The 24,004-nt window shown below is 42.5% G+C and overlaps 1 protein-coding gene across 4 annotated transcripts in view; it reads right to left on the reverse strand.

The window, feature by feature from the left end:
- Positions 1-24,004, reverse strand: part of PLCB1 (phospholipase C beta 1) — a 400,808-nt gene that overhangs the window by 119,913 nt on the left and 256,891 nt on the right. For all 4 annotated transcript variants that reach the window (XM_061364798.1, XM_061364801.1, XM_061364800.1 and 1 more), the window contains 2 exons: positions 20,259-20,359; positions 18,710-18,876 (listed from right to left, as the gene is read on the reverse strand). In XM_061364798.1, the coding sequence (XP_061220782.1) occupies positions 18,710-18,876; positions 20,259-20,359 (268 nt within the window). The remainder of the gene's footprint in view (positions 1-18,709; positions 18,877-20,258; positions 20,360-24,004) is intronic.

Genomic DNA, 24,004 nt, shown 5'->3' on the forward strand with positions numbered 1-24,004 from the left:
ATGTCTCATTTTCATAACAACCCAACATGGTGGTACTAAATGAACCTATTCATACCACAGGAACGCAGTGACAATACAGAGCAATGCAATTATCATTCATTCTTATGACAACAATGGTATGATGGTTGGAAGGAAAACCATCAAGTCCATCCACTATTTTAAGACTGTAATCTAAGTGTAATCTTGTCAGGCTCCACAGCTGGTTTCTTACAGAGTAATAACAGCCACAGACAGAGGCCGACACACTTCCCTTTGCACAAGAAAAGATGTCTGATGAAGGAAATCAGGAAGAAACTCAACACTGAGGTTCTCCATGAAAGTGAAACTTTCTGAACAACCTATCTGCTGTGTGAACCTATGAGAGAGACGTTATGAATGCGAACAACATCAGGTACTATCACAGAGTTACCTTGAGCTAAAATCCATTTAAGAGAAAGACTCTGCGCCAAGTTCACTGGGCTACAGATACGGTCTGTGGTGTACATTCAAACCACACTAGCAACATCCTACAGGATAAAAAGGGTAAGATCCAAATGGGATAGCTGCTACACAGGGAAGCAGCAAAGCTATGTCACATTACAGTGATTTATAGCTTTTGATGTTTGAGGCAGCTCATCCAGAGTCACCTATGGATGAGAGTCATATCTCTGTGTTGTCTTAAATGTGCCCCTTTCAGCCAGACTACAAGTTTTAAAGTTGCATTGTCACTGCTGCTCCAGGCTGAAATGAAACACAGTAGTTTTCATAAACACAATTCCCCAAAAAAATGTGGCATCATAATCACAGTGTTTGGAAAGAAAGGCTTCCATTTTGTTATACAGATACTGAGGTTGATTCATGTAGCATGGTATTCAAACACCTCAAAGCAATCTCTGTATTTAACCACCAGAGTACACCTGAAAAACAGGGCCCTTGCAGTTGCAGTCCCTGTTTTTCAGATGAAGACCTGAAGCTAAGGATAAACTGACTGGGCAATACCCCATGGAGAACCTGTGGGTTGAGCTGAGAGTTGAACTGTACAACCTCTTGAATCTTGTTTGGGTGAATTTATTCACTATAAGGATGGTGAGGCACTGGTACAGGGTGCCCAGAGAAGCTGTAGCTGCCTCATCCCTGACAGTGTTCAAGGCCAAGTTGGATGGGGCATGGAACAACCTGCTATAGTGGAAGGTGTCCCTGCCCATGGCAGGGAGTGGGAACTGGATGAGATCTGAGGTCCCTTCCAACCCAAACCATTCCACAATTCTACCTTGAACACCTTTTGGATAAAAAGAAGCAAGGCCTGGGCCAGCACTTCCTCCCTTCTCTCTATCTTGTGGTCTATTCTGCTTCTGCTCCTTTCCACACTGAAGTAAGACCACATCTGCAGAGTGGTCCTTCTGCATATTGCACTGGTATTAACATACATCACAGCAAGTATTATTCACATGTATAATTACATAGCTTCTGAGGTACAAAGTTACCGAGCTCGCGGCTGTAGAATGCTATTTTTCCCATCATAATTAAGCAGTCAGCATTTCAAAATGCAAAGCAATTTGCAAGTTCAATTACAGCCGATATTGCACCAGTGAGTGTTTGACTGTGGAATGGAGATGGCAGATGTCAAAGGGACTTTGTATCCTGGATATTAAAGAGTATATTGCTTGTGACCAATGTCAACGATATTCTGAGGCCAACTGCAGCGAGGCCGATCCTCGGTGGACAGTCATCCAAAATGAAATAGCCTTGATTTATTGGTGAGAATGGTCTCTGTTTCCTTAAGCATATTACAGATTTACCACAGACATTGCCAAGAAAAAAAGTAATTTGTGATCAGTTCTTTCCATTACAGCTGTCACCTTCTATCTTCGCACATATATTAAGACGATTTAATGATATACCAACCCAAGCTGTGTGGTTCGGTTGATACGCTGGAGGGAAGGAATGCCATCCAGAGGGACCTTGACACGCTTGTGAGGTGGGCTAATGCCAACCTCATGAAGTTTAACAAAGCCAAGTGCAAGGTCCTACACCTGGGTTGAAGCAATCCCAGGCACAGCTACAGGCTGGGCAGAGAAGAGATTCAGAGCAGCCCTGCGGAGAAGGACTTGGGGGTGTTGGCTGATGAGAAAATGAACATGAGCTGGTGTCAGTGTGCACTTGCAGCCCAGAAAGCCAACGGTATCCCGGGCTGCATCAAAAGGAGTGTGACCAGCGGGTTGAAGGAGGTGATCCTGCCCCTCTACTCTGCTCTTGTGAGGCCTCACCTGGAGTACTGTGTGCAGTTCTGGTGTCCTCAACATAAAAAGGACATGGAACTGTTGGAACAAGTCCAGAGGAGGCCACGAGGATCATCAGGGGACTGGAACACCTCCTGTATGAAGATAGGCTGAGAAAGTTGGGGCTGTTCAGCCTGGAGAAGAGAAGGCTGCTTGGAGACCTCATAGCAGCCTTCCAGTATCTGAAGGGGGCCTATAGGGATGCTGGGGAGGGACTCTTCATTAGGGACTGTAGTGACAGGACAAGGGCTAATGGGTTCAAACTTGAACAGGGAAAGTTTAGATTGGATATAAGGAAGAAGTTCTTTACTGTGAGGGTGGTGAGGCATTGGAATGGGCTGCCCAAGGAAGATGTGAATGCTTCATCCCTGGCAGTGTTCAAGGTCAGGCTGGACGAAGCTTTGGTGCCATGGTTTAGTGTGAGGTGTTCCTGCCCATGGCAGGGGGGTTGGAACTGGATGGTCTTAAGGTCCTTTCCAACCCTAACTATTCTATGATCTTTTCTATGATCTATGATCTACATGATTAGATAGAAAAAGTTAGAGAGAAAAGAAACAGGCCAGGCAAAGACAAAGGGACATGACAGATTCCCATTGTCTTGTACACAGTGCTTTAAAATCATCTGAACACCACGTGTTTGATGAAACTTGCTAAACAACCAGTGTGCTTCACACACTTAAAATGAGGGAATTAACTTGTCTTTTTTATTCATCACTGCCACGCTAAACCAATCTGATGTCACTTACAAGTACAGAGGTAGACCCGAACGAAGCTCACTAGTGTTTGTTGAAATGCTACCATCACCTTCAATAACGCCTGGTTCAAGACCTTACTAAGTAATTCTAAGCACAGTGCAAAGAAAGATGAGACTCCAGATGACTCTCTTTTAGCTATATTGGCAAAGCCAGACCGAGAAGAGCAAACACAGATGTAACCATAACAGAAGCTGTGTCAACAGCTACAGCACTCAGTGAAGATTCTTTCCTCTCGGGTTTGGAGGTTACAAGCACAAGAATACATTTCCCTTACCCTCTAATATCTCGCCTCTAATTTATCTGATTAATTAGAATTTCCCTATGAGGTCACTTTGTAGTGCTTTAGCAAAACACTTCAACAGCACAAACACTAAAATGCCTCCTTCTTCCTGTGGTGTCTGGTCTATTTAAACGTTCAACACTTAACTCCCACAGCAGTGACACTGGAATGTTTTCTGTTAACAAGGCAATGGCTGGCCCCAGGCTGCAGCCTCTTGGGGCTCACAGGGCCACTTCTCTTCCTCCTCCTCTCCTCTTTGGGCTCACAGGGCCACTCCTCACACTTGTTCCCCCACTCCTTGCTGCCAGCATCATTTTGCCCTTCTTTAAGCCCACATTCCCTGGGGTGCTGCCATGGTGGCCGAGGGGCTGGGCCTGTGGTAGGGTGGCAGCACCAGCCACGGCCTCTCCCCACAGAGGCCCTGTAGCCCCTATGCCCGGGCCCACACAGCCCAGAAAACAAGAGAGGTACAGCCTGAAAGGGAACATTACAGGGATATTCTAATCAATTGTTCCATTTCCAACTGAGTGCAAATCCACCCTGCTCCCAGGACAGGCGCTGTCTCAGTGCATCTCACCAAGAAGCAGCCGTGCCGCAGGTGGATGACTTGCAAAGTCTGTCAAACCCACCCCGCTCCTACACTGAATGGAAGATGCTCGGACGTTGTGTTTGATGATCAATGTGGGTATGTTTTCTCCTCTGGCCCCACTAAAGAAACCTGTGATGAATGTTAGCTGCGGGACATTTGATCGTCAGAGCACGCAGAAGTGGCTGAGTGAATTTTCGTGCAAGGCAAATAAATAACAGATCGATTTTAATGTTTTCATGGTGCAGTGGAGGTCTGCAAAATGTAAGAGCAAGTATTGAGGAAAAATACAAAAGTGTCTCATGTATTCTTAATCACAAGCGTTCCCAGCAGTGTAGCTGAACACTTGTGTATAAATTATATAAACCTTTATGTGATCTAAAACCGAATCTGTATTAAAAACTTATAAGAGCTAGAGGCACTGGAGAGCCTGGAGATGCCATTACATGCCTTCCTCCATATTTATATATCAACATACCTCCAAAATTCATTCTCCAAAGACACAGAATTACAGAATGGTTTGGGTTGGAAAGAACCTTAAAACTCATCCAGTTCCAACTCCCTATCACTGGCAGGGACACCTTCCACTACAGCAGGTTGCTCCAAGCCCCTGTGTCCAACCTGGCCTTGGAATGGGAAAGAAGGTTCTGAAAGAAAGGGACCTTGACTTTTCCTTATCTTTTGAACATTTTACCTCTTACCTTCTAGGTATGAAATGCATGGAAAGCATCCTTGCAGTCAGAAAACCCTGCTTGCCCATGCAAACTGTTATTCACATGATGAAGTTCCCATGGCATCATTCCACAACATAAATCTAATCCAAACACATACAGACCTACCCAAATCCAGTTCTAGCTTTACCCCTGCACTACTTTCCTGTGGTATGGATTTAAGGTCTACTTGCACTCCACCTGCACATGCCAGCAGTCCTTTTGTAGTGTGCACACAATCCCCTCTCTCCCCCATGCTTAACCTGGAAGCTCAACTTCATGTGCCAGTTGCCTGGCAGAGTTTGTCAGTGATTCTCCCACCTGCTGCCTCCAAACATCATCCTTTATTACAGAAAGATAAGGAAGCTCATCTAGGAGACTCCACAAATGTCCCCAGCATTCAGCCTTTCACCTGCAGCAAAGCTTGAAGCAGCTTCTTAGTAAGTGGTTCCCCAGGACAGCTTGAATGGTTGCTCCATATGACCTGCAAGGTGGTGAAATTCATGCAGACATCAAAGAACCACCACCAGATTGCCCATCAAGTGAAGTTAACCAAATCTGTTATTTTTTTTTTCACTAAAATTTGGTAGGAAGGAGAAGTTATTTCCTACTAGAAGGCTAATACACATAAGAGGGATGCTGAGAAATTCTATTGAGTTTCCCAGGCTGTGATCAGCCTCATTTCATGAAACATTGGAAGTGTTTGTGCAGCAACTTGATCATTTTCTGCATCCCTGGCTCCACCTGATTGCTCAAAAGTAGTTACAAGCTCCTTATTAGCTACAGCTACATCATCCCATACCTTTCAAGATCTATTACACTGGATGAAAGGAATAAATGTTCCTGGATGGCAGTTTAAAGAAAAGCACATAGAAATGTAACTGCTACTCTGCCTTTAAGGAAGACGTCTCCTTTGTGGTCAACATTTGCCAGCTCTAAAAGAAAACAAGTCATTTCCATCAACCAAAATCCTTTCTTGAAAGCTGCTTCAGGCAGGTGGCATACTGCTGGCAAAGAACCTATTGAAAATTCACAACATCCATAGGAGCAAGGAAGTGAACCCTCAATATTCATTAATCCAAACGTTTTCTTCTGCAGTTTGGTAGCTGGGATCTCCCCTTTCCTGGGAGATGGTGGTCACTAATTTGCCACACAACAGGAATACCAGGCAGTCAGTTGAACTGGTTGATAGGAAAGACTGTACTCTGTGAATATGCTTCTCAGAGACTCCACTATCTGAAGCCTTACTGGTTATCACAGGGCTCTTTCTAATCCTCTTCGACCAAATCTACAGAACCTAAGCATATTTTTCCCATCAGGGTCTGCGACAGAACTTGTGCAGCACGAGGGCACTATGCACATCCCTGTGCAAGCACTAACACAGATAATTGCCTCACATAAAACTGTTCTTGTGCAGTTCTTCCAGAGCTGCCAAAAGCATAGGCTCCTTTTGACACAACAATCCTTCTCCTGCTGCTTAATGAGACACAGGTAACTCGACAAGCTCCTGCTTTCCCAGCCCCTCCAGTGTACCAGCATATTGTTCTAGATGTGGAAGTGCTCCTGGGTCCCCGGGAGCTTGCCAGCTCATCAACTTGAGGATGTAAACAAGCCCCTGCTCACTCAACACCCGCAGCACTGTGCCAAGGCCAAGATAAGAGACGTCAGGGTTCAAAGCGGGGCTGAGCTTCTAAAAGAAGCTCCTTCACCAGTTCAGTGCCCTCTGCAGAGGCCCAGGGTAAAGGTCAGAAACCCTGCAGCGCAGCTGGCTGGAGCAAATATGAAAGAACAGCCAATCCCTTGATCTGAACTTCATCACTCCTGTTTCAGCAGATAAGCTATATGCATGTATTGACTGCTACTTCATTTTCCCTGGCATCTGCCTAGCCTGTCCCCAGGAGTCCTTTGGGCAATGTGCTGGGACAGAGCAGGACACAAAACATGAGAGGCAACACCTGACAGCAGAACAGACCACTTCACATTCCAATGTGCACTTTAGTCTTGCAACTTTAACATCAGCTTATCTCTTAAACTACGTGGATGTTTTGTGTGACAATAAAAATGTGTATTTGCTTGTAAGCAGTCAACAGGTTTGGCTGCAAAGATCTTAAACATTTCTTTCCATGTATTTGCAAACTTCATAGAGCCTTCCATTTGTTAACACCCATGCTGTTATCCATTCACTTGTAATGTAACTAGAAGGCACAAATGTGCCAAGAGACGTTATTAACGTGAAAAAGAAAACAAACACACACACACAAAGGGAAAGAGACAATTAATTGGCTCTTTGTATCTCCCAGTTAGCGATGTAGAATTACATTAGTGTTTTGCCTGACACTGAAATCAGGCCTATTCCAACGCAATCTGTAACATTAATCACATTCACTGTAATCCCATGCAACTGAGCAGTCCTTTCAACTCAAAGATTAAAATCTGCCAAGTAAAGCAGATACTTTAGAACCCTGTGAGAGAGCTGTGCAATATGCCCCATTGGGAATTCTATTTCACAAACCAGCACTGCGATGTACAGCTCATTAGGTATTGAAATTTCCATGCACAGTGTAGAGTGGGATGCATGTACCCCCAGTGTGTCTCTAGACATTAGGCACACATTAGCTACTCTATGCTTTCCAGCTTTGTGAGCCAGCAGAGAAGTTCACAAGGATGAATTTACATAAAATTCACACTGTGTGGGACATGATGTGCCAGAGCCACTCTCATGACACTTGCAGCATTTGCATCCAAGTGATTTTGGAAGCGATGCTGAAACCGGTTTGTCTTTCCAGACACGTGTGCTATTAGTATATTGCTATGGTTTAACTGGAATTTCTGCGTGTATTGAGTTTTATGAATGGAGGCAGGACAGGCCTGCACAGCCCAGGCAGCATCCTCTTAATACGCATCAGTGCTGCTCTATTAAAAAGACCCAAAACACCGTGGACAGAAACAACCTTCAGGCCTCAGGTCAGGATCTGCAGCTACTTCAAACTACCTACACACCAACCTTCATTTACACCCACAAGCAGAACTCATCAGTAACTCCTCCATTTTAGTAATTTCTCAATGATCAGCAAGGGGAAAAATGAATACCAGTCAGACAGTTTTACCAAATTAATAACTAAGTAAAGGAAAGGCAACGCATCTGAATCACTGATCTGAATATTGGTGAAGCATTGAATAGAGCTTCTAAATCCGAATTTTTCCTTATTGGAAAAACTAATGTGCAGAAAGCACAGATAGAAATAAACTGGGGTCAAGACTGCAAGATCAGTTTCTTTGAATTTGAAAGCTGAACTGCATGGAAGAAGTCCCAAGGCTGCCACACTGGTTTCATACAGTCTTTAATAATCTATAGTAGAATCCACAACACAGGGTTTAAAGAACAGACAGCTCTCTAGGAACTGTTATGAACCAGGTAAATGGGATGGAAATCAAATGAGAACACACAAATAATAATTCAAGGTAGGGAGCTAACCATTCAAGCAAAGAAACACCCCAAACACAGAGCTCAGTTGGAAAGAAGATGCCTAGAAATCCATCACCCTGAAAAGCAGACAAGATGCAGAGAGCAACGATGCATTTGTATGTGTCTGCATCAAAAAGATGGTTGGGAAAAATGTAATTGATTGGCAGGACATTTTACTATCAAGTCACTGATGAAAGAGGTAAATATGCCTGGCATCAAATACAGCAACACACGTATCCATAACTAAACCTAGCCACACAAGCAGCTCTACAGATTTAATGGACACAAGCTACGCTTAACTTACTTAACTACTGATAACATCAAGGATCTTAATAGGATCAGTGACACTGCTCCCCATCTCACAGCTTGAGTTTTTGACTATGTATGATCAGAAATGTGTCTGTATACAGAAGATTATTTAGAGAAGTGTATGACCAGTAATGTATGTCACAATACATTCTAAAGAAAGAGCAAACATGTGAAGCCTAAGTGGCAGTAATTATTCAAGTGTAAATGATAAGGATGAGGCAGAACAGTTACAGCGGCCAAAGGCAGGTAACAGAAAACAGTCCAGCAGAAAACTTGGGGTGAGTGTCTGAAAAAGCTTGGCAGTGCTACAATTAATTGCACTAGGAAAACAGTCTTGCAATGGATTTTATTGGTCGTCTCATTGCTTAAATCCTTTAAATCAAACCTGTTGTGTTCCAGTCTCATTCAGAGTTCTAAACTTAAAGGAAAACATAATGGATCCAATTCTGCCCTCAGTTATACTGGCTCAGCTACTTTCTGTAATTAGACAGTTACCTGGCCACAAACCAAACCATGCTTTCTTTGGCAACATGTTCTTGAAAAAGGAACAGAAAACTCAGTAAGAAAGGAATAGAGCGAGATTCACTGCTCTACCCTTGAGTGGGTATATTGTAATAGGACACAGGGAAATCTGAATACAATCAGAGAACAGCAACTCCTATACAGTATCAGAAATAAATGCTTACTGAACGACAAGCAGTCAGAGAGGAAAACATGGGAAGGTAAACATGTTGTGCTTAAGTGGCATACAGAAAAGAGCTCGCTCAGTATCAGTTAATCCATGCGGAAATATCACACGCCTGAGGACACTGAGATCCAGAATATCCTGCAAAGGAAGGCTCATCAACCAAATAAAGCAGAACTTAGTTCACTTGAATCAGAAATGCTTGTCATTCTAATGAAGCTATCGTATCCATTTTATCATCTGTACAAGTGCACAGAGAAAACCAACATTGCCTTTGGTTTCTTTTTTTTTTCCTCCCCAAGAAAATGTCTGCAAATGGAAACCCATTTTTCTGACTGGTTTTCAGAAGAGGTACTGCAGCTTGAGACAGTTCAGGAAGGAAAGATTTCCTACAGGCTTTTAGGCAAGCCACAGCGAACAGCAAACCTCATACTTTTATGATAAAGAGCATTTTCAATCAGAATGAAAACGCTGGGAGCATTCCAAGGACGCTGCCATCTCAAAAGAGGAAAGAAAATGGAGTGTCACCAGAGAAGAGACAATAGCTGCCAAATCTCACTTGTATCTGTTGGCATGAGCCATCCATTTTAACATGATCTGAAAGTCACTGCGCAATGTTGAGCATCCTACTTAGTTCATCAGCAGTCACAGGGGTTTTCAGCCCTTTTCAAACACCCAAGAAGAAAGGGCTCTAACCCACAGGGGCTACAGCCTATGAAATCCGTGTAATTTTCTCTAGTAGTGCTAGAAAACAGTAAAACATACAAATATGGAAGATTTTAAACACTCAACATTTTCTTTTCCTCAAAATTTGAATGTTCAGAACACATTTCTTTTAATGAATATTGATCACCTATATCTCAACAGCAGCCTTAAAAATGTCTACTGTAACAGCATGGCCACACATCAGAGGTTCTGGTAAGCTGAGGTGGTGTGTTAAAGAGCATAAGTCTTGGAACCTGTTCCACTGAAAACCAGCATCTTACACTAGTAAGTGTTGTGTATACGTGTATATATATATATAGCACATGCCTATGATGGCTTACAAACACAAGTGTCCAGTATCTTGAACCAAGCACATCTGTGTTACAGTTCACATTTAACCAGATCCCTATATGTAGTATCAAGCAGTTTCTTACTGGTTATCATCCACTTCAGCCACACATAGCTCTCTCTTTAAATTGAGCTTCTAAAACATTAGCACACATATATATGTGTGTGTGTGTGTGTACATATACCTATATATACACACACACATATATATACAAACCTGAAAGCTTAGGGATTTTAAGCAGGGAGGGAAGCCCACTCTGGTGTAGATAAGCAAGGAATCTTTCCTGAATCTCAAGACCGAAGCAGGGTGATCAGCATCATCTCCAAGTTGGACTGTGAAGTAATGCTACATCTAAAGTTAGCTGAGAACCACATGGGACTGCAGCTTATTATTCCTTGGCAGGCATTTACTTTTCTGCTTTTTCTTTTTAGCTCCCTATCCAAATTCAGTTTTGCTCAAGAGTGCTGGCTTGCTTGGTGCAGTCTTCATAGTAGCAAGCCTCAGCTACTGTCTTCCAGGTTCTTGTCCAAGAGTGGGGCCTTGACTGCTAAAACCCCCAATGAACCCCTATATCTTGATGATATCAGCTGACACTGCAAGAGCAATTTCAGCTGAGGTCTGCAGCATGATCCTGGATAAGGAGGTGTGAGGGCAGGTCATCAGGACCAATGAAGCAAAGGCAAAGACAGCTAAACCCGAGTCTCCCAGCTTGGCATTTCTGAGTACTTTGAGTCCAAACTGCACATAACTACAAAAACTACTGCGGACAGAAGTCTGTGGCATCGCAGGGTTTTACAGACACAAGCAGTATTTCTGGCTGCTCTTGACTCTGCTGCACAGATGTAGGAAGAAATTGTTTCTGACAGGATATCCCTTACAGGAAACGAGATAACAGAGAGTTTAGATCCAATTAAATCTATAAAAACACTACAAAAGCACCTTCCACACTAGTTCCTAGCTGCCAGTGGAACGAGCACTTTACAACATGGCAGATTTCTAAGACAGTGAGACAGCTAGATAAGGGGAAAGATTTTAAATCATACAGATAAAATACCATTAATCCCAGTAATATTATAGTTCTTTCTGACAGACCTGAAAGCGGGCCACTACTGGAATATGTCACTGTCTTCTCAAACCTCTGAAAAACATGCTCTGTAGAATGCCTTGGAGTGATCCTGGGAGATACAATGATATTAAATACTGGCTTACTTCCAATTGCCAAGTTTCATTAAAAGACATCTAAAAATACCTACTCTTTTCCTCTTAAGTGATACTTCTCTACATAAGCTATTAAGGCACTTGCCAAAAAGACTGTTCTGCAGTATAATGGGAAGAGATGAGCAGAGTGAGAGCATGCTATGGGTGAGAAAAATCCTAGGAAAAGCCTTCACCATGACTAATATTTTCCTTTCACAAACTACTCCAGTTGAAGAAGAGATTAATGTTAAAGAGAAGTGGAAAAGAATGAAGGCATGGCTCTGCAAAGACAGTTCCAGTAAACTGAAAAAAAAGGGACCTGAGTCCCTTTTAAGGGACATTCTTGTCTGTTCTTTAAACTTGATTCTGCAGCAGCAGGCACTGCATTCAATCCCTTTCATAAACAAATCGAGCTCTATCTTAATAATTGCTTTTTTTTCACCTTCTTTACAACCTCTTCATTTCTACCCTAAACTAATTCAAGGCCACTTGACACCTCTGTGTTCTTCTGCCAACACTGTCCTTTAGCTTACCACTTCTTTCTGCCTCCCCAGTGTTTAATCCAGATGTATTTATAGGCAAGCCATAGTCCTAAAGGATATTGTTAGAGCAGATGATTACATAGGACATTACAAGGGAAACTTCCTCATATGGTCGTTGTCTTGTAGTAGCGCACGTACTCCATCTATGTTCACAGCCCTGCTGTGACAGATGCTATACATACCAAAGACTCACAAATCATTACCAGCTTCTCAAGACAGAGCCCAACTGCCTAGTTAGTCGATTTGATCAAAGGATGAAGCAAACCCCAAAATGGCACATAATGTCAGTGACCTCATCTGTGGCACAGCCAGGAAAACCCTGCTCTTCTGCCACCAGCTCTAGATATCACCCACTGGATCACAGCGTTCTTTGTCCTCATGGGCCCTTTTGCAGTGCAAAGCACTACCTTCGTAGCAGTCATCATGAAGAGGCAAACCCCACAATGTTTATTCATAGTTTATATACATTTCTTTCCTTCAACACTTGAGGCCATGCTGCTTTATGTTTTCAGAAGTAAACTTTACCTGATATTTATCTTCAAACAGTAAATCCTGCTGCTAAAATTGAATACCTTCCTGTGTTCTGTAAAAGAGGCAGTAAAACAGCAACAACCCCAAAGAAACTGTTTTACTTTTAGAGGAAGTTTTCTATTTATGGGCTCTGATAGTTTGAGTCACACACAATATAGGCAGGCAGCAGCAGCAAAATGTGCCTACATAACCACTGAAGTGCAGGACTGATGCTCCAGCTGAAGGGAATGATGCAGCCCATACTCCAAAACCTCTACTCATGTTTGCTTTGTGGTCTCGTCACCCCAGGTTCTTTTATCCATTTCCAGTGTTGGGATACAGGGTTTGAGTCTGCCTGTAGGGTAGGAGGCTGAGGTCCAACCCATCTATCAGGTTTCTGGAACATGGGAAAAGAGTCACTGGTATGGTCTGCTCCCATATTAGTTAGCACAGGTCTGTTCTGACTGCTGAACTTACATTATCACAGTTAGTTTATACTCTGCAGCTCTGAAGATACAACTTCCACAACAGAATTATAGGATCGTAGAATAGTTAGGGTCAGAAAGGACCTTAAGATCATCAAGTTCCAACCCCCCTGCCATGTCCATTTTACATTCAGCACAGTTCCACTGCTATCGGTGGAGCTATTCCTGGTGCCAGATACCTGTCCCAAAATGCATTACTGCAATGCTTGTGCTTCTGTCAAAGTATCTGTATTGTACACAGAGGATTAGGAAATGTGCCCTCCCTGGAATCCTAAACATATTTATGATATTACATTAATTCCAGTGGCAACAGCATAAACAAACTCTGTAAAACCACATGGGTCTCAGATCCAAGCCAGTTCCTACGCTTTCAAAATGCAACCAAAGAATAAAAGGTAAAAAGTTGTGCTTTTTCACTACTGTGTCTTTGTTCACGGATGCAAAATCCATTAATCCTGGTCCACATCACTCTTTCATTTTGTTATCAAGTTCTTACAGCTCAGTTAGAAAGATGAAGCACTTTACCTGCAAAGCAGATGCAAAGAAATCCTCGTATTGGAGGATTTTCCATCTAAAAGAATTCTACATTTAATCTTTAAGATGTAATTTCCAAGCAACTGCAAGATCTGAAAAGAATTTTACAGCTGAAACAGTCACAAAACCCCAAGCAAGTAGAAAGAAAATAAGTGCATTACAGAAACATATTTTCTAACTTCATTTTGATAAGTAGAGCTTCCATTAACTCATTATTAACTTATTGTGTCCCTGTCCTTGGCAGAGGGGTTGGAATTAGATGATCTTTAAGGCTCCTTCCAACCTAAACCATTCAATAAGTCTATGATTCCATGATTTATGGTACATTATCCACACTAACATTTGCTGCATATATATATTTATGCTTTCTGGCAAGATACCTAACTTGTTGCTGACAGCATGGAATATGTGTGTGGCTTGTAAATTTTAAAGAGTAATAAACTATTGTATAATCTATTGCTCTGTTGCCACTTGATAAGGAGAAACAATGCTGAGAGCGCTTCTCTTGTACAACTGGAATGCTGGAAAGCACTGAAAATCCCAAAGTTAATGAGCTTTTTGCTAAGTATTCCTGAATTCCAAAGCTGCAGTTAGGAGGCTTGAAAGATTTCAGCTATTTTGTAACACTACCTACAAATGTTTCAGTGCCAGAAAATGCCATCACTTGCCTGGTTTATGCATCAGAATTTATGCTTTAAATATTATGAAGTATGGCTTAAAAGCATAGCCACAGTTCATGGTACTTGGTTTTGCCACCAGAATCTGTTGCCTAGGAAATCACTCCCTTCTGGCACCCAGAAAGACTCCAATGTGTAATTATTCTTAAGCAGTTACTGAAAGGTGAATTTAATGTGGTGGGATTAAAAAGTTTAAAATACATTGATGTTTAAGGGAGGAAGAACACATTTGTCCTGACGTCAATACTGCTGGGTAGTAAAGCTGCCATGGGAAAACCACATGTAGTAAATGCTGTATAAAATTAAATATACCTTAACCTAATGTTAATTGCTTAATTTATTTTATTACCTAGGAAAAACCCAGCACAAGAACTACTTACAAATGCACCTTAGCAAAGCACAATTAATACTCTAATTCAAAGAGAGTTGTGGAACCAGCTCCCCTAGGATCCTTCTAAACCTAAAACTGATACACAGTATTCCCAAAAAGGTACAGTGGAGAAAATCCAGAGAAAGAAATGCTGTAAAATGTGAGAGGAAAGCTTTTTTTCTTCTATGCAGCCCTAAAAATCTAGCCCTTTAACATTAAACAGGCAGAGCTGGCATTTAAGTGAACACACACTTAAGAGAAAAAGAAAATTACACTCTTTCTGCCATTACTTATCTCAAAGATGCCTTCTAGGAAGTACAATCTGATGTCCAGATCCATTGGCCAAGAAAATCTCCAAAGCACTTCCAGACTCTGTTTTTTAAAGCTTATGCTACAGTCAAGACTGTCTCTGGCAATAAAAACCTATTTAAAGATAATGGCTAATAATAACCTACCCCTTGTCTTGCTCCCACCAATGCGTATGGTGGGGAGCACATATTTTATTGCTGTAGCATGAATCCAGCTTTTTCACATCTCCTTTCCCCAGCAGGCCATGGATTTGTATTCATTGTTAGTCTGGTACATGGGTATAGCTCTTCTCGCTTAGAGTGTTTAAGAGACACAGAATGCCTCTAGAGCCAGACTGTTACTCAGTGGTATTCAAAACACTGTTTTCAGAAGGAAAAGCTTGCACAGAGACAATGGGATTCAAGCTCTCAAAGCTCCAGGGCCCTTTTAAACCTAGGAACTTTTAGAAATCCACTGCATCATTCAGTCAGGAAGAAACAGCATATTTCTGCAGGATTTTCACCTGATTTATATGGTAGATTTCACATCATTCTCAAAACCAGGACTGTCGCTGCCGGGAGCAAGCAGAGACCCGTGAAACCCAGCATCAGTGTCCCTTCTCCCACCCCTAATCTAACAAGAACCTGAACAACTCACTTTCATACAAGTCTTCTTAAAAAATAAAAGCGAATAAGGCAATTCCCACTCAACCCCTTGGCAACTGATTTATGATATACATCCCATTATCAACATGGCAACTTGAAAGGGAATACATTCAGCAGTTGTGCCAGACACCCAATGGCTTTACAACCTGAAAATACCGAGAAGGTGCTGCTTAACCAGGCCCAACAGCCCCTCAGTGTGCTTTTGCTGACAGCAAGAGGCTGCTGAGCAGTACCAGGAACTTGTTCTGCTTCCACCTGATAAGGAAACACGCTATACACAGCCCATTCATCTCCTTCACTGTATGACACAAAACATTAATCACAACAACTTGCTTCAATCACTATAAAAATACTACTCCAGATGCTTAACCTATGGAGATGTCAAGCCCATGTACCTGCTGATGTTGCAAAAACTTCATCGCATCCCAGCAATCCAATAGCTAAGGATACATTAATGATGAGCAGGAACACACACAGCTCTTTACACAAAGGGCTGCAACCTAAGGCCCTTAACCAGTAAGAACATTGGCATTTGATTTTATCAGGTACCTGAAGAGCCATGTTGTTAAAATTTGTAATGTTATAGATGCTTTTTGCTTACTGTGCTCAAAACACTGCAGTTGAGCTGCAATGGGTACAAAAAAAGGGCTATAATGGTGAGCAGAGAAATGGAGAATTATGAGCTGTCAAAAACTGTGTGCTGTGAAAGTTGAGAGCCAGTAAAAGCAATCTTTAGAAATCAATTTAATTAGCTGTGAGAGAATAATTAAAAGAGAACATTATCATGCAGATAATGAATACAGTCAGATTAGATGGGAAATTAAATGAGTGAAGGTCTAGAACTGTCCTAAGTGGGTAGTGGGAGTGAGGAGTCAGGCTGCTGTACAAAGGCAGATAGCTTCTCTTTTCTGAATTTGGGTTTTAAGTTTTTAAGGAAAAAATCCATAATTTTATTCAAAAGAACATTTCAATACATAACATTTTACTTGCTAAGAAGCACATGCACTGAACTATCAGAAGTTAGCCAGGCACAAGTGCTTTGGCCAGAACTGCCCAGGCATTTCATTTCAACAACCTTGGGTACTGTCCTTTCTGACAGCAGAAAGCCTGAGTGACAATCCCTTTTACAGGCCACCATATTAAAAGGTTAAATCACTATTCTCAATGTGCACTGTTATATTTTGGTGACATTTGAGACACGCAGCATATTTTTGCAATCATTCCATGAGTGCAGGATTGGGCGCACACCTATACTTCATTTAGCATACAGTGAATTGCATTCCCAGCTCAAAGCGGATGTACAGAAAATGTTGTGTCCCCGTGTCATTCCTGATTAGCCTGTTCCTGTAATTTTAAGGTAGTAAGCTTGGGATTTGCACTGGAATGGGGAGCTCAGCTGCCAGACAGGATGCTAGCCAAGAGGTGGTTTCTGCAGCACGGAGGTGGGCCGCAGATTGAGCCAACTCTGTCAAGAGTTTGCTGTACCTCAGTGCACAAGTTTAGATAGAAGAAAATACAAACAAACCCAGAAAAGGAATTAACTCTCTGTGACCTGCATTTCCCTTGTTAAAGTCAGCACTGTCTGTGAGAGCTCATTCTACAAGAGCAATGTAAGTCCTACCCAGGAAAAGAGCACTGATGGAAAAGCAAGTGCTGCAGCAAATGTGTGCAGCGCCGTAAACTGGGGTAAGCTGGAGGTGTCCCACAAATCCTCCTTGGAGGGTAACAACAAACAACATCATAACACCCTTTTTCTGTGGTTTGTTTCATGCTTCCTCCTTACTGCTAGTCAGAACGTGATTTCATTTTGACTTTGGTGTTCTGCTAGCACATCAGCACGCCTCCTTCTAATAAATCCTTTATTTGGTTTATATGAAGTGCCAATATTTGGGTAATAAGAATGATCTTTTATATCAGATTTTCCTGTCGCTGATGTGAAATAAGGTAAGCAGAGAGAAGGATTCTAATATTTGCACGGATGAGAGGAGGTCACAATGCGTTTTCATCTACTCACGCTAGTATTCTCACTGACGTCAAAAGACAGTTTGCGTAAGCATGACAAAGGAGCAGGATTTAACCCCTCCATCAAAACCTCTGGGCATGCTAAATTTGATTGGACTAGAAAAGACAAAGATTACAGGTGTTTTGCCTTAAGACAACGTTGATTGCAGCATTGAGAGCAACAGGTTTCCTTTGGGAAGACATCTAGGTCAGAAGGCTTTCAGGGAGAGGGGCAGGAGTGACTTCTGTTAACCTCTATGACTTTTGTGAGATATCTTCGTGTTTCCTCTGGATGCAAAAATCTCTGGACCAAACCAGTTTTTTGTATTAGATGTTTTTCAGGATAGTCCTATGCCCCTAAAACTTCTAAGGTATAAGCACATTAAAAGCTGGGGTAATCATTAAGATACATGGATTGGAATAAACCAGGGTGCAGACACAAATTCAAAGCTATTTTAAGACTTGTGGTGGCAGCAAGAGTCTGCAGAGATCTGAGCACGAGATCTCTCGCTGGCTCTGGCGAAATGCCCAGTTAAGCCCTGACAACTCTTGAGATTTCAAAAGGGATTTTTCTGTGATTATAGCACCAAATACACTCGGCTGCTCTCACATCTTGCTTTGTACCACTTTATCAGAAAGCGGAGGGCTGCACTTATTCCTGCTATTAAATGACAGAATTATCTTCTTCTTAGCTTTACTGTCATTGATTTTTAATTTACATTTGGATGCTGGGGAGGGACTCTTCATTAGGCACTGTTGCGATAGGACAAGGGGTGATGGGTTCAAACTTGAACAGGGGAAGTTCAGGTTAGATATAAGGAAGAAGTTCTTTACTGTGAGGGTGGTGAGGCACTGGAACAGGCTGCCAAAAGAAGTTGTGAATGCTCCATCCCTGGCAGTGTTCAAGGCCAGGTTGGACAGAGCCTTGGGCAACATGGTCCTAGTGTGATGTGTCCCTGCCCATGGCAGGGGTTTGGAACTGGCTGATCTTAAGGCTCTTTCCAACACAGACCATTCTATGATTTCAGATGCAGGTAAACAGTCACTGTCATAGTAAGGTTTCTGCTGCAGTTTGCACACCAGAGCAACTGTTCTAAGCTATCAATCACACTTACCAAAATGCAAATACTGAAACCAGCCCCATCCTTCCTAAACTGATCCCAACCAAATACATTTAAAAATGCACAACACGATGTCTCACAGTACAATCCAAAAGCAGATAGCTGGAAATGCAATCTGATTCTGAACCAAATTGTGCTTTAGCATGTGCTGCAGGATAATTGAGTCATTGTTTCAAATCAGAAACTGAGTACAGGGAGAATATAAAAACCACTGACCTTTCTTTGCCAGATTACTGTTGGGTTCATACTTCTCAATCAGCTGTTGAACTTGTTCTTGTTTTAACGGTGGATAGAGGATTTCATTTAATCGTGGATCGCGTTGCTTAAGATTGATAAATTCCATCATTTGATCAACAGTAAGGTATGGTTTGCTCTTGGCACCACTAGAGAAAAATTAAAGCAACAGCAAAGCCATTTAAATACAGTTCCTTGAAATTTTGTTCAATGTAACTTCCCAGGGAAACAGCCAAGATTCAAACTATCCTTACAACAAAAACACTGTCCCGCTGTGCCTCTGGACTAATTTACTCTGCCAGCATGTAACAACAAACATCCTTCAACAAACATCCAGGAGTAAGACTTTTAAAAGCATTCAGCATTACCGACATCAATGGGAAGAGTCAGAGCAATGCTAAAAGCTTTTCATTCCTCTGAAGTCCTAGAACTGAGTGATTTAAAAGAGTAAAAAACAACATGGAATCCAACCCTCAGCTTGCCACAAACACTCTGCTGGCATTCCCGGCCCAACTATTTGGATTTGCTGCCGAATAACAACAGCCCTGATTTCAGTATTCTAGTATTTGCTTGGAGTTTTCTCCCTCTTTTTACCAACCTGTTAAAAAATGCCAGGCATTCTGTAAAGCAAGCACAAAAGATGCCTATTTAGAGAGTTAGTAAGAAGAGCAGTGTTTGGGTATAATTGGTACCCAGATGGAGATCCAGGAAGCCTCCAAGCCAGGTGACGTGCTTAGGGTTGTCTACAGCACTTGGGACTGGCCTATTTCTGCTCTATTGCGAGACAGCAATGAGAAGTCTACCTCCACGTTCAGTGAGAGCAAACTAGGCCAAGGCTGTGTCCCTGTGAAACCTCAACCTTAGAGAAAATGAGTGCAAAAGGAGTACACGAGCACACTCATGTTGCACAGGTAAGTTCACCAATTGCTTTGGTGGTCTTGGGATGCATTCTGGAAATTACTTTGCCTTTCTATTGCTTTCCATTCTGACTCCATTGACCAAACTCTGCTGTAACTGGGATGTATGATGACTTGCTGCAAGGGGCAGAAAGATCAGGAGTTACACAGCTTGTAACCAAACGTATGAAATCAGTTGTAGCTGGCTGCCAATTTAATGTCATGGTGTAAATTCATGATGCACAAATGCTAAAAGTTACTGCAATTTTTGCAACTCCTAATTGAGCTTTTGGGGGTGATTATACATCTTCTCATGCCTATTGCATGCTGTTATCTCTTATTACTCTTTTTACTGTCGTGGAAGCTTACACAATCCTAATCCATACAGAAAAACAAGACCCTGCAGTTCTGCTCCTTTAGGAACAAGCTACTTTAAAACTCTGGCCATTAGGAATGGAATCAAAAGCTCGGGAGAGAAAGAACCCTTGATCCAAGGTTAAATAAGAGCCCTGCTTGACATTGAAATTGGTTCTTGGCAATCGCTGCATGCTGCTGTAGGCTTAAGAACCCACTTTGCCATCCCCAGCCCAGAAAATCAGTGAAGGGGTAAATAAATAATGAGTGTCTTTTCTTACAACTCTGAAAAGATGTGGTCAATCTCCGGCCGAGGGCAGAGGTTGTTCAAGAACACCCTGTACACGTCTGGCGTGAAGTCATCTTGAGGGATTGAATCATTCTGTGAAATGGGGAAAGAATTAGTGAAAGAATGATACAAACATCTACGTGCTCTTTGCAAACAGATCACTCGGTGCTGTGCTGCTTCTCATTTCCTTCCTGCAACCTAGATGAGCCCAGATTTTGCAGAATAATAAATTCCCCTGGGTAACAGAGCAGCTTAAAGAGCAGTCTTTACAAAACATACAAATACATCTATCCTCTTAGTTTCCATAAGGCAAAGTTATCTCTTTCTCTGAGCACCTGTGAAGAAGAAAGAAAGGACATCTCCACATCTAACCCCCTTATCTACAGCATAAACAGGTATTTCAGTCTGGATGAAGGCTCTGAGCTCCCTTCCAGCAGGGTGGTTTGGCCAGCAAAGCCTGTGTGCTTCAGAGAGTAAAATCACTATGAAGCTGTGGCTGCCCCATCCCTGGCAGGGCTCATGGTCAGGCTGGACAGGGCTTGGAGCAACCTGCTCTAGTGGGAGGTGTCCCGGCCCATGGCAGGGAGGTTGGAACTGGGTGAGCTTTAAGGTTTCTTCCAACCCAAACCATTCTAGGATTCTATGACAGCAAAATGACACAGAAGCTTGTACTGTGTACAGAGAAACCTTATACAGGAACAAGAAAAAGGAAACCACAAAACCCATGAAATGCAAATACTGAAAATCTAGTCTCTGAGTTTCCTCCACACAAGCTACCTTTATCAAAAGCTATGCCATGTAGTATCTAGCAGCATCATGGGCCCTCCCTTTACAGCTCCAAAATAATACCCATATGTGACGACCTGGAGGAGGAAAAGACTGTAACTTGGACACAAAGTCATATGCTTTCAAACACCGCTGAACCTGGTCGTCTCAAAAGCAAACTGCTGATAGGGGAAATCGTTGTTCTTACTTATTCCACCTGTTTAATGCTGTTGCCAAGGGAACCAGAAGCATCGAGTCAAGCCTCTGTTAGATGGAAAGAAACTTTTCTACATTTTTCCTGCTTTAGGTTAAATTAAACAATGAACGAATGCCACAGGGATCACTTGATCTCTTTGCTCATCTATGAAACCTTCAGAGGCCCGAGAAGATTTTGTACGTTGACCACTGCTTTGCAGGCACAGACCAAACCCAACTCCACTCATGCTCAGACTGATCTGGGCTATTTGCTATCCACCTGGGTACATCTCCAGGCTCCACCCATCTAAAGTCACCAACCATTAGCCCCTTGTGCCTTCCTTTCATTTGGTAGACAATGCGAGTGGCTGCAGGGTGAGCTGGTTCTAAACTTACCAGCCAAAACAACCCTGTGCACTTTACTGTGGGATCAGGTAACTTGCCAATGGCATAACTGCTAAATCCAGTGCAAGAGCAACGGAGAAGTTAGGAACCCGGAGCTGGAGGATGGAAATAGCTCCTTTCATCAAGAGCTGCCAGTGACACTGAACTGTGTGTGAAACTGCACCCACTACACTTCCATTAATTTGATAACTGTGCTGCTTTTGGTTGAGAGTAGCACTGCTGGTACTTGTGTTTTCCTAAAGGGCTTTGTGAAGCCTAAAGAATTCATACAGCTTATGAGTATTCTTGTTAAAGCTGGCACCTCACTCTGTTGTCTCTACCTATAGTCCCTATTCAGCAGGGTACTGCTCAGCCAGAGCTTCTCCTAAGGACATTTTAAACATTGATTGTGTCATTAGCACAGAATTATTCCTTTGCAGGGATCTGAAGGTGCCGAACAAAACAAAATACAGGTCTTTTCCAATAACCTGAGATCCAGGCCTGTAATTGCTACTCAGATTTAAGAAAATACACCTCAGTTTCCAAACACCTATCACCAAACACCTATTCACAAGGAGGAGGAAGGTTGCGTGGAGACCTCATAGCAGCCTTCCGGTATCTGAAGGGGGCCTATAGGGATGCTGGGGATGGACTCTTCATTAGGGACTGTAGTGACAGGACAAGGGGTAATGGGTTAAAACTTAAACAGGGGAAGTTTAGATTGGATATAAGGAGGAAATTCTCTACTGTTAGGGTGGTGAGGCACTGGAATGGGTTGCCCAGGGAGGTTGTGAATGCTCCATCCCTGGCAGTGTTCAAGGCCAGGTTGGACGAGGCCTTGGGCGGTATGATTTAGAGTGAGGTGTCCCTGCCCATGGCAGGGGGGTTGGATCTGGATGATCTTAAGGTCCTTTCCAACCCTAACTATTCTATGATTCTAAGTCTTGAAGCCTAACTACAGAACCTTTTAGTTATTAATTATTTTCATAGGTTCAAACTAGACAATCATTAAGGGTCCTTCTAACCCAATCCACTCTACGATTCTACTGTTTCTGACCAGTAACGCGATCAGTGGACTACAAAACAGAGATGAGAACGGGAGATGGAAACCCTGCCAAAAGGGATTAAAATACACTGCCCCATTCCTCAGCCTGGTCTGAGCCATCCACATTTCAGTAGAACCACCTACAAACCTTATGTGCTCATCTCTTTTGTGAGCCCAATGAACAAATCATAAACCTTCAGTACAATTTCCAGCTTTGCTGAATACTGGCATTTGATTTTATTCTGTGGTTGAGGCTACTAATTTCAAACATTGCTGATTCATGATTTGTCTGATAACCTGCCTGCTTTTGTAACATCTGTATCCAATCTCTTACACATATTTGGCAGCACAGCAGCTAATTCAGGTTATTTGCAGACACAGGACTTGATAGCTAGTTGTTTTATTTATGTTAACAGACAAACTCCCTGGTGCTTCATTGTGAACCTCTGTATTGACTGGAAGGCAGAAAACAGTCTCCACAGCCAAACGGGCAGCTAAAATAAAGCTCTTCAAATTCTGTTTAAGGCACTTTTGACTAAAACCAAACCAAACAAAAAGCACTTCCCCTTCCCCCAGAGTAGCTGAGATGTACAGAAAATCCCAAGGGAATTCAGATGCCAAACTCCAAAACTCATTGGCAGATTTTCAAAACTTTAAAATTTAAACATTTATTTAAACATTCCTCTGCTTTCAGATCTGCTGCATGACAAAGGCTGCTGAAGATCAGATCCAGCAGGGATTGGGCTCTACCCTTGCAGGTCCAACCCAGAAATACATAAGTAAATAAATCCATGCTTTGAAAGCTTGCTTGATGTCCATGGGTCATCATCCCACTGCAGTCCTGCTCAGCTGAATCAGGGCTGGAGTGCTCCGTGCTGCAGTGAATATATCCTTTAAGGGGACTAAATATGAAATAAATAATTCATTTTTGGCATTTCTGGGGAGCCTCTCTGATGCTCCTATTCTACACCAGGATGAAGTCAATGAGACCTTTTCCTTCTCTCACACTAAATGAAGCTCCTACGTGTTGTTCTGTGGGGTTTCTTGATGAGCATACACACAAAGAACATGCTGAAGTGCAGAACAGAGGATGCTGAAGTTTGTACTGTCAGAAATCTCCATGCAGTGACAACATACCCTGGCAGCATAGCTTAGGCTGCCCCGTCCTCAGATCACTGCATAAGACAGATGAGGGACTGTGCCAGCCTTGAAGCTATGAGTCAGGAAGAGACTGATAAATGCTGCCTTGGGATCTGCTTATGACCACAAATTTCATCTTGTGTTTTAGGGTCATTCCCAGGTTCTGAGAGGTGCAGCAAAACACCATGGCAAATTCATGGCCCTCGAGT

The sequence above is a fragment of the Neopsephotus bourkii genome, unplaced genomic scaffold (genome assembly GCF_033783945.1).
Source record: "Neopsephotus bourkii isolate Nb327-2 ecotype Australia unplaced genomic scaffold, CSIRO-AGI_Nbou_v1 NB_1250, whole genome shotgun sequence".
Classification (NCBI taxonomy): domain Eukaryota; kingdom Metazoa; phylum Chordata; class Aves; order Psittaciformes; family Psittacidae; genus Neopsephotus; species Neopsephotus bourkii.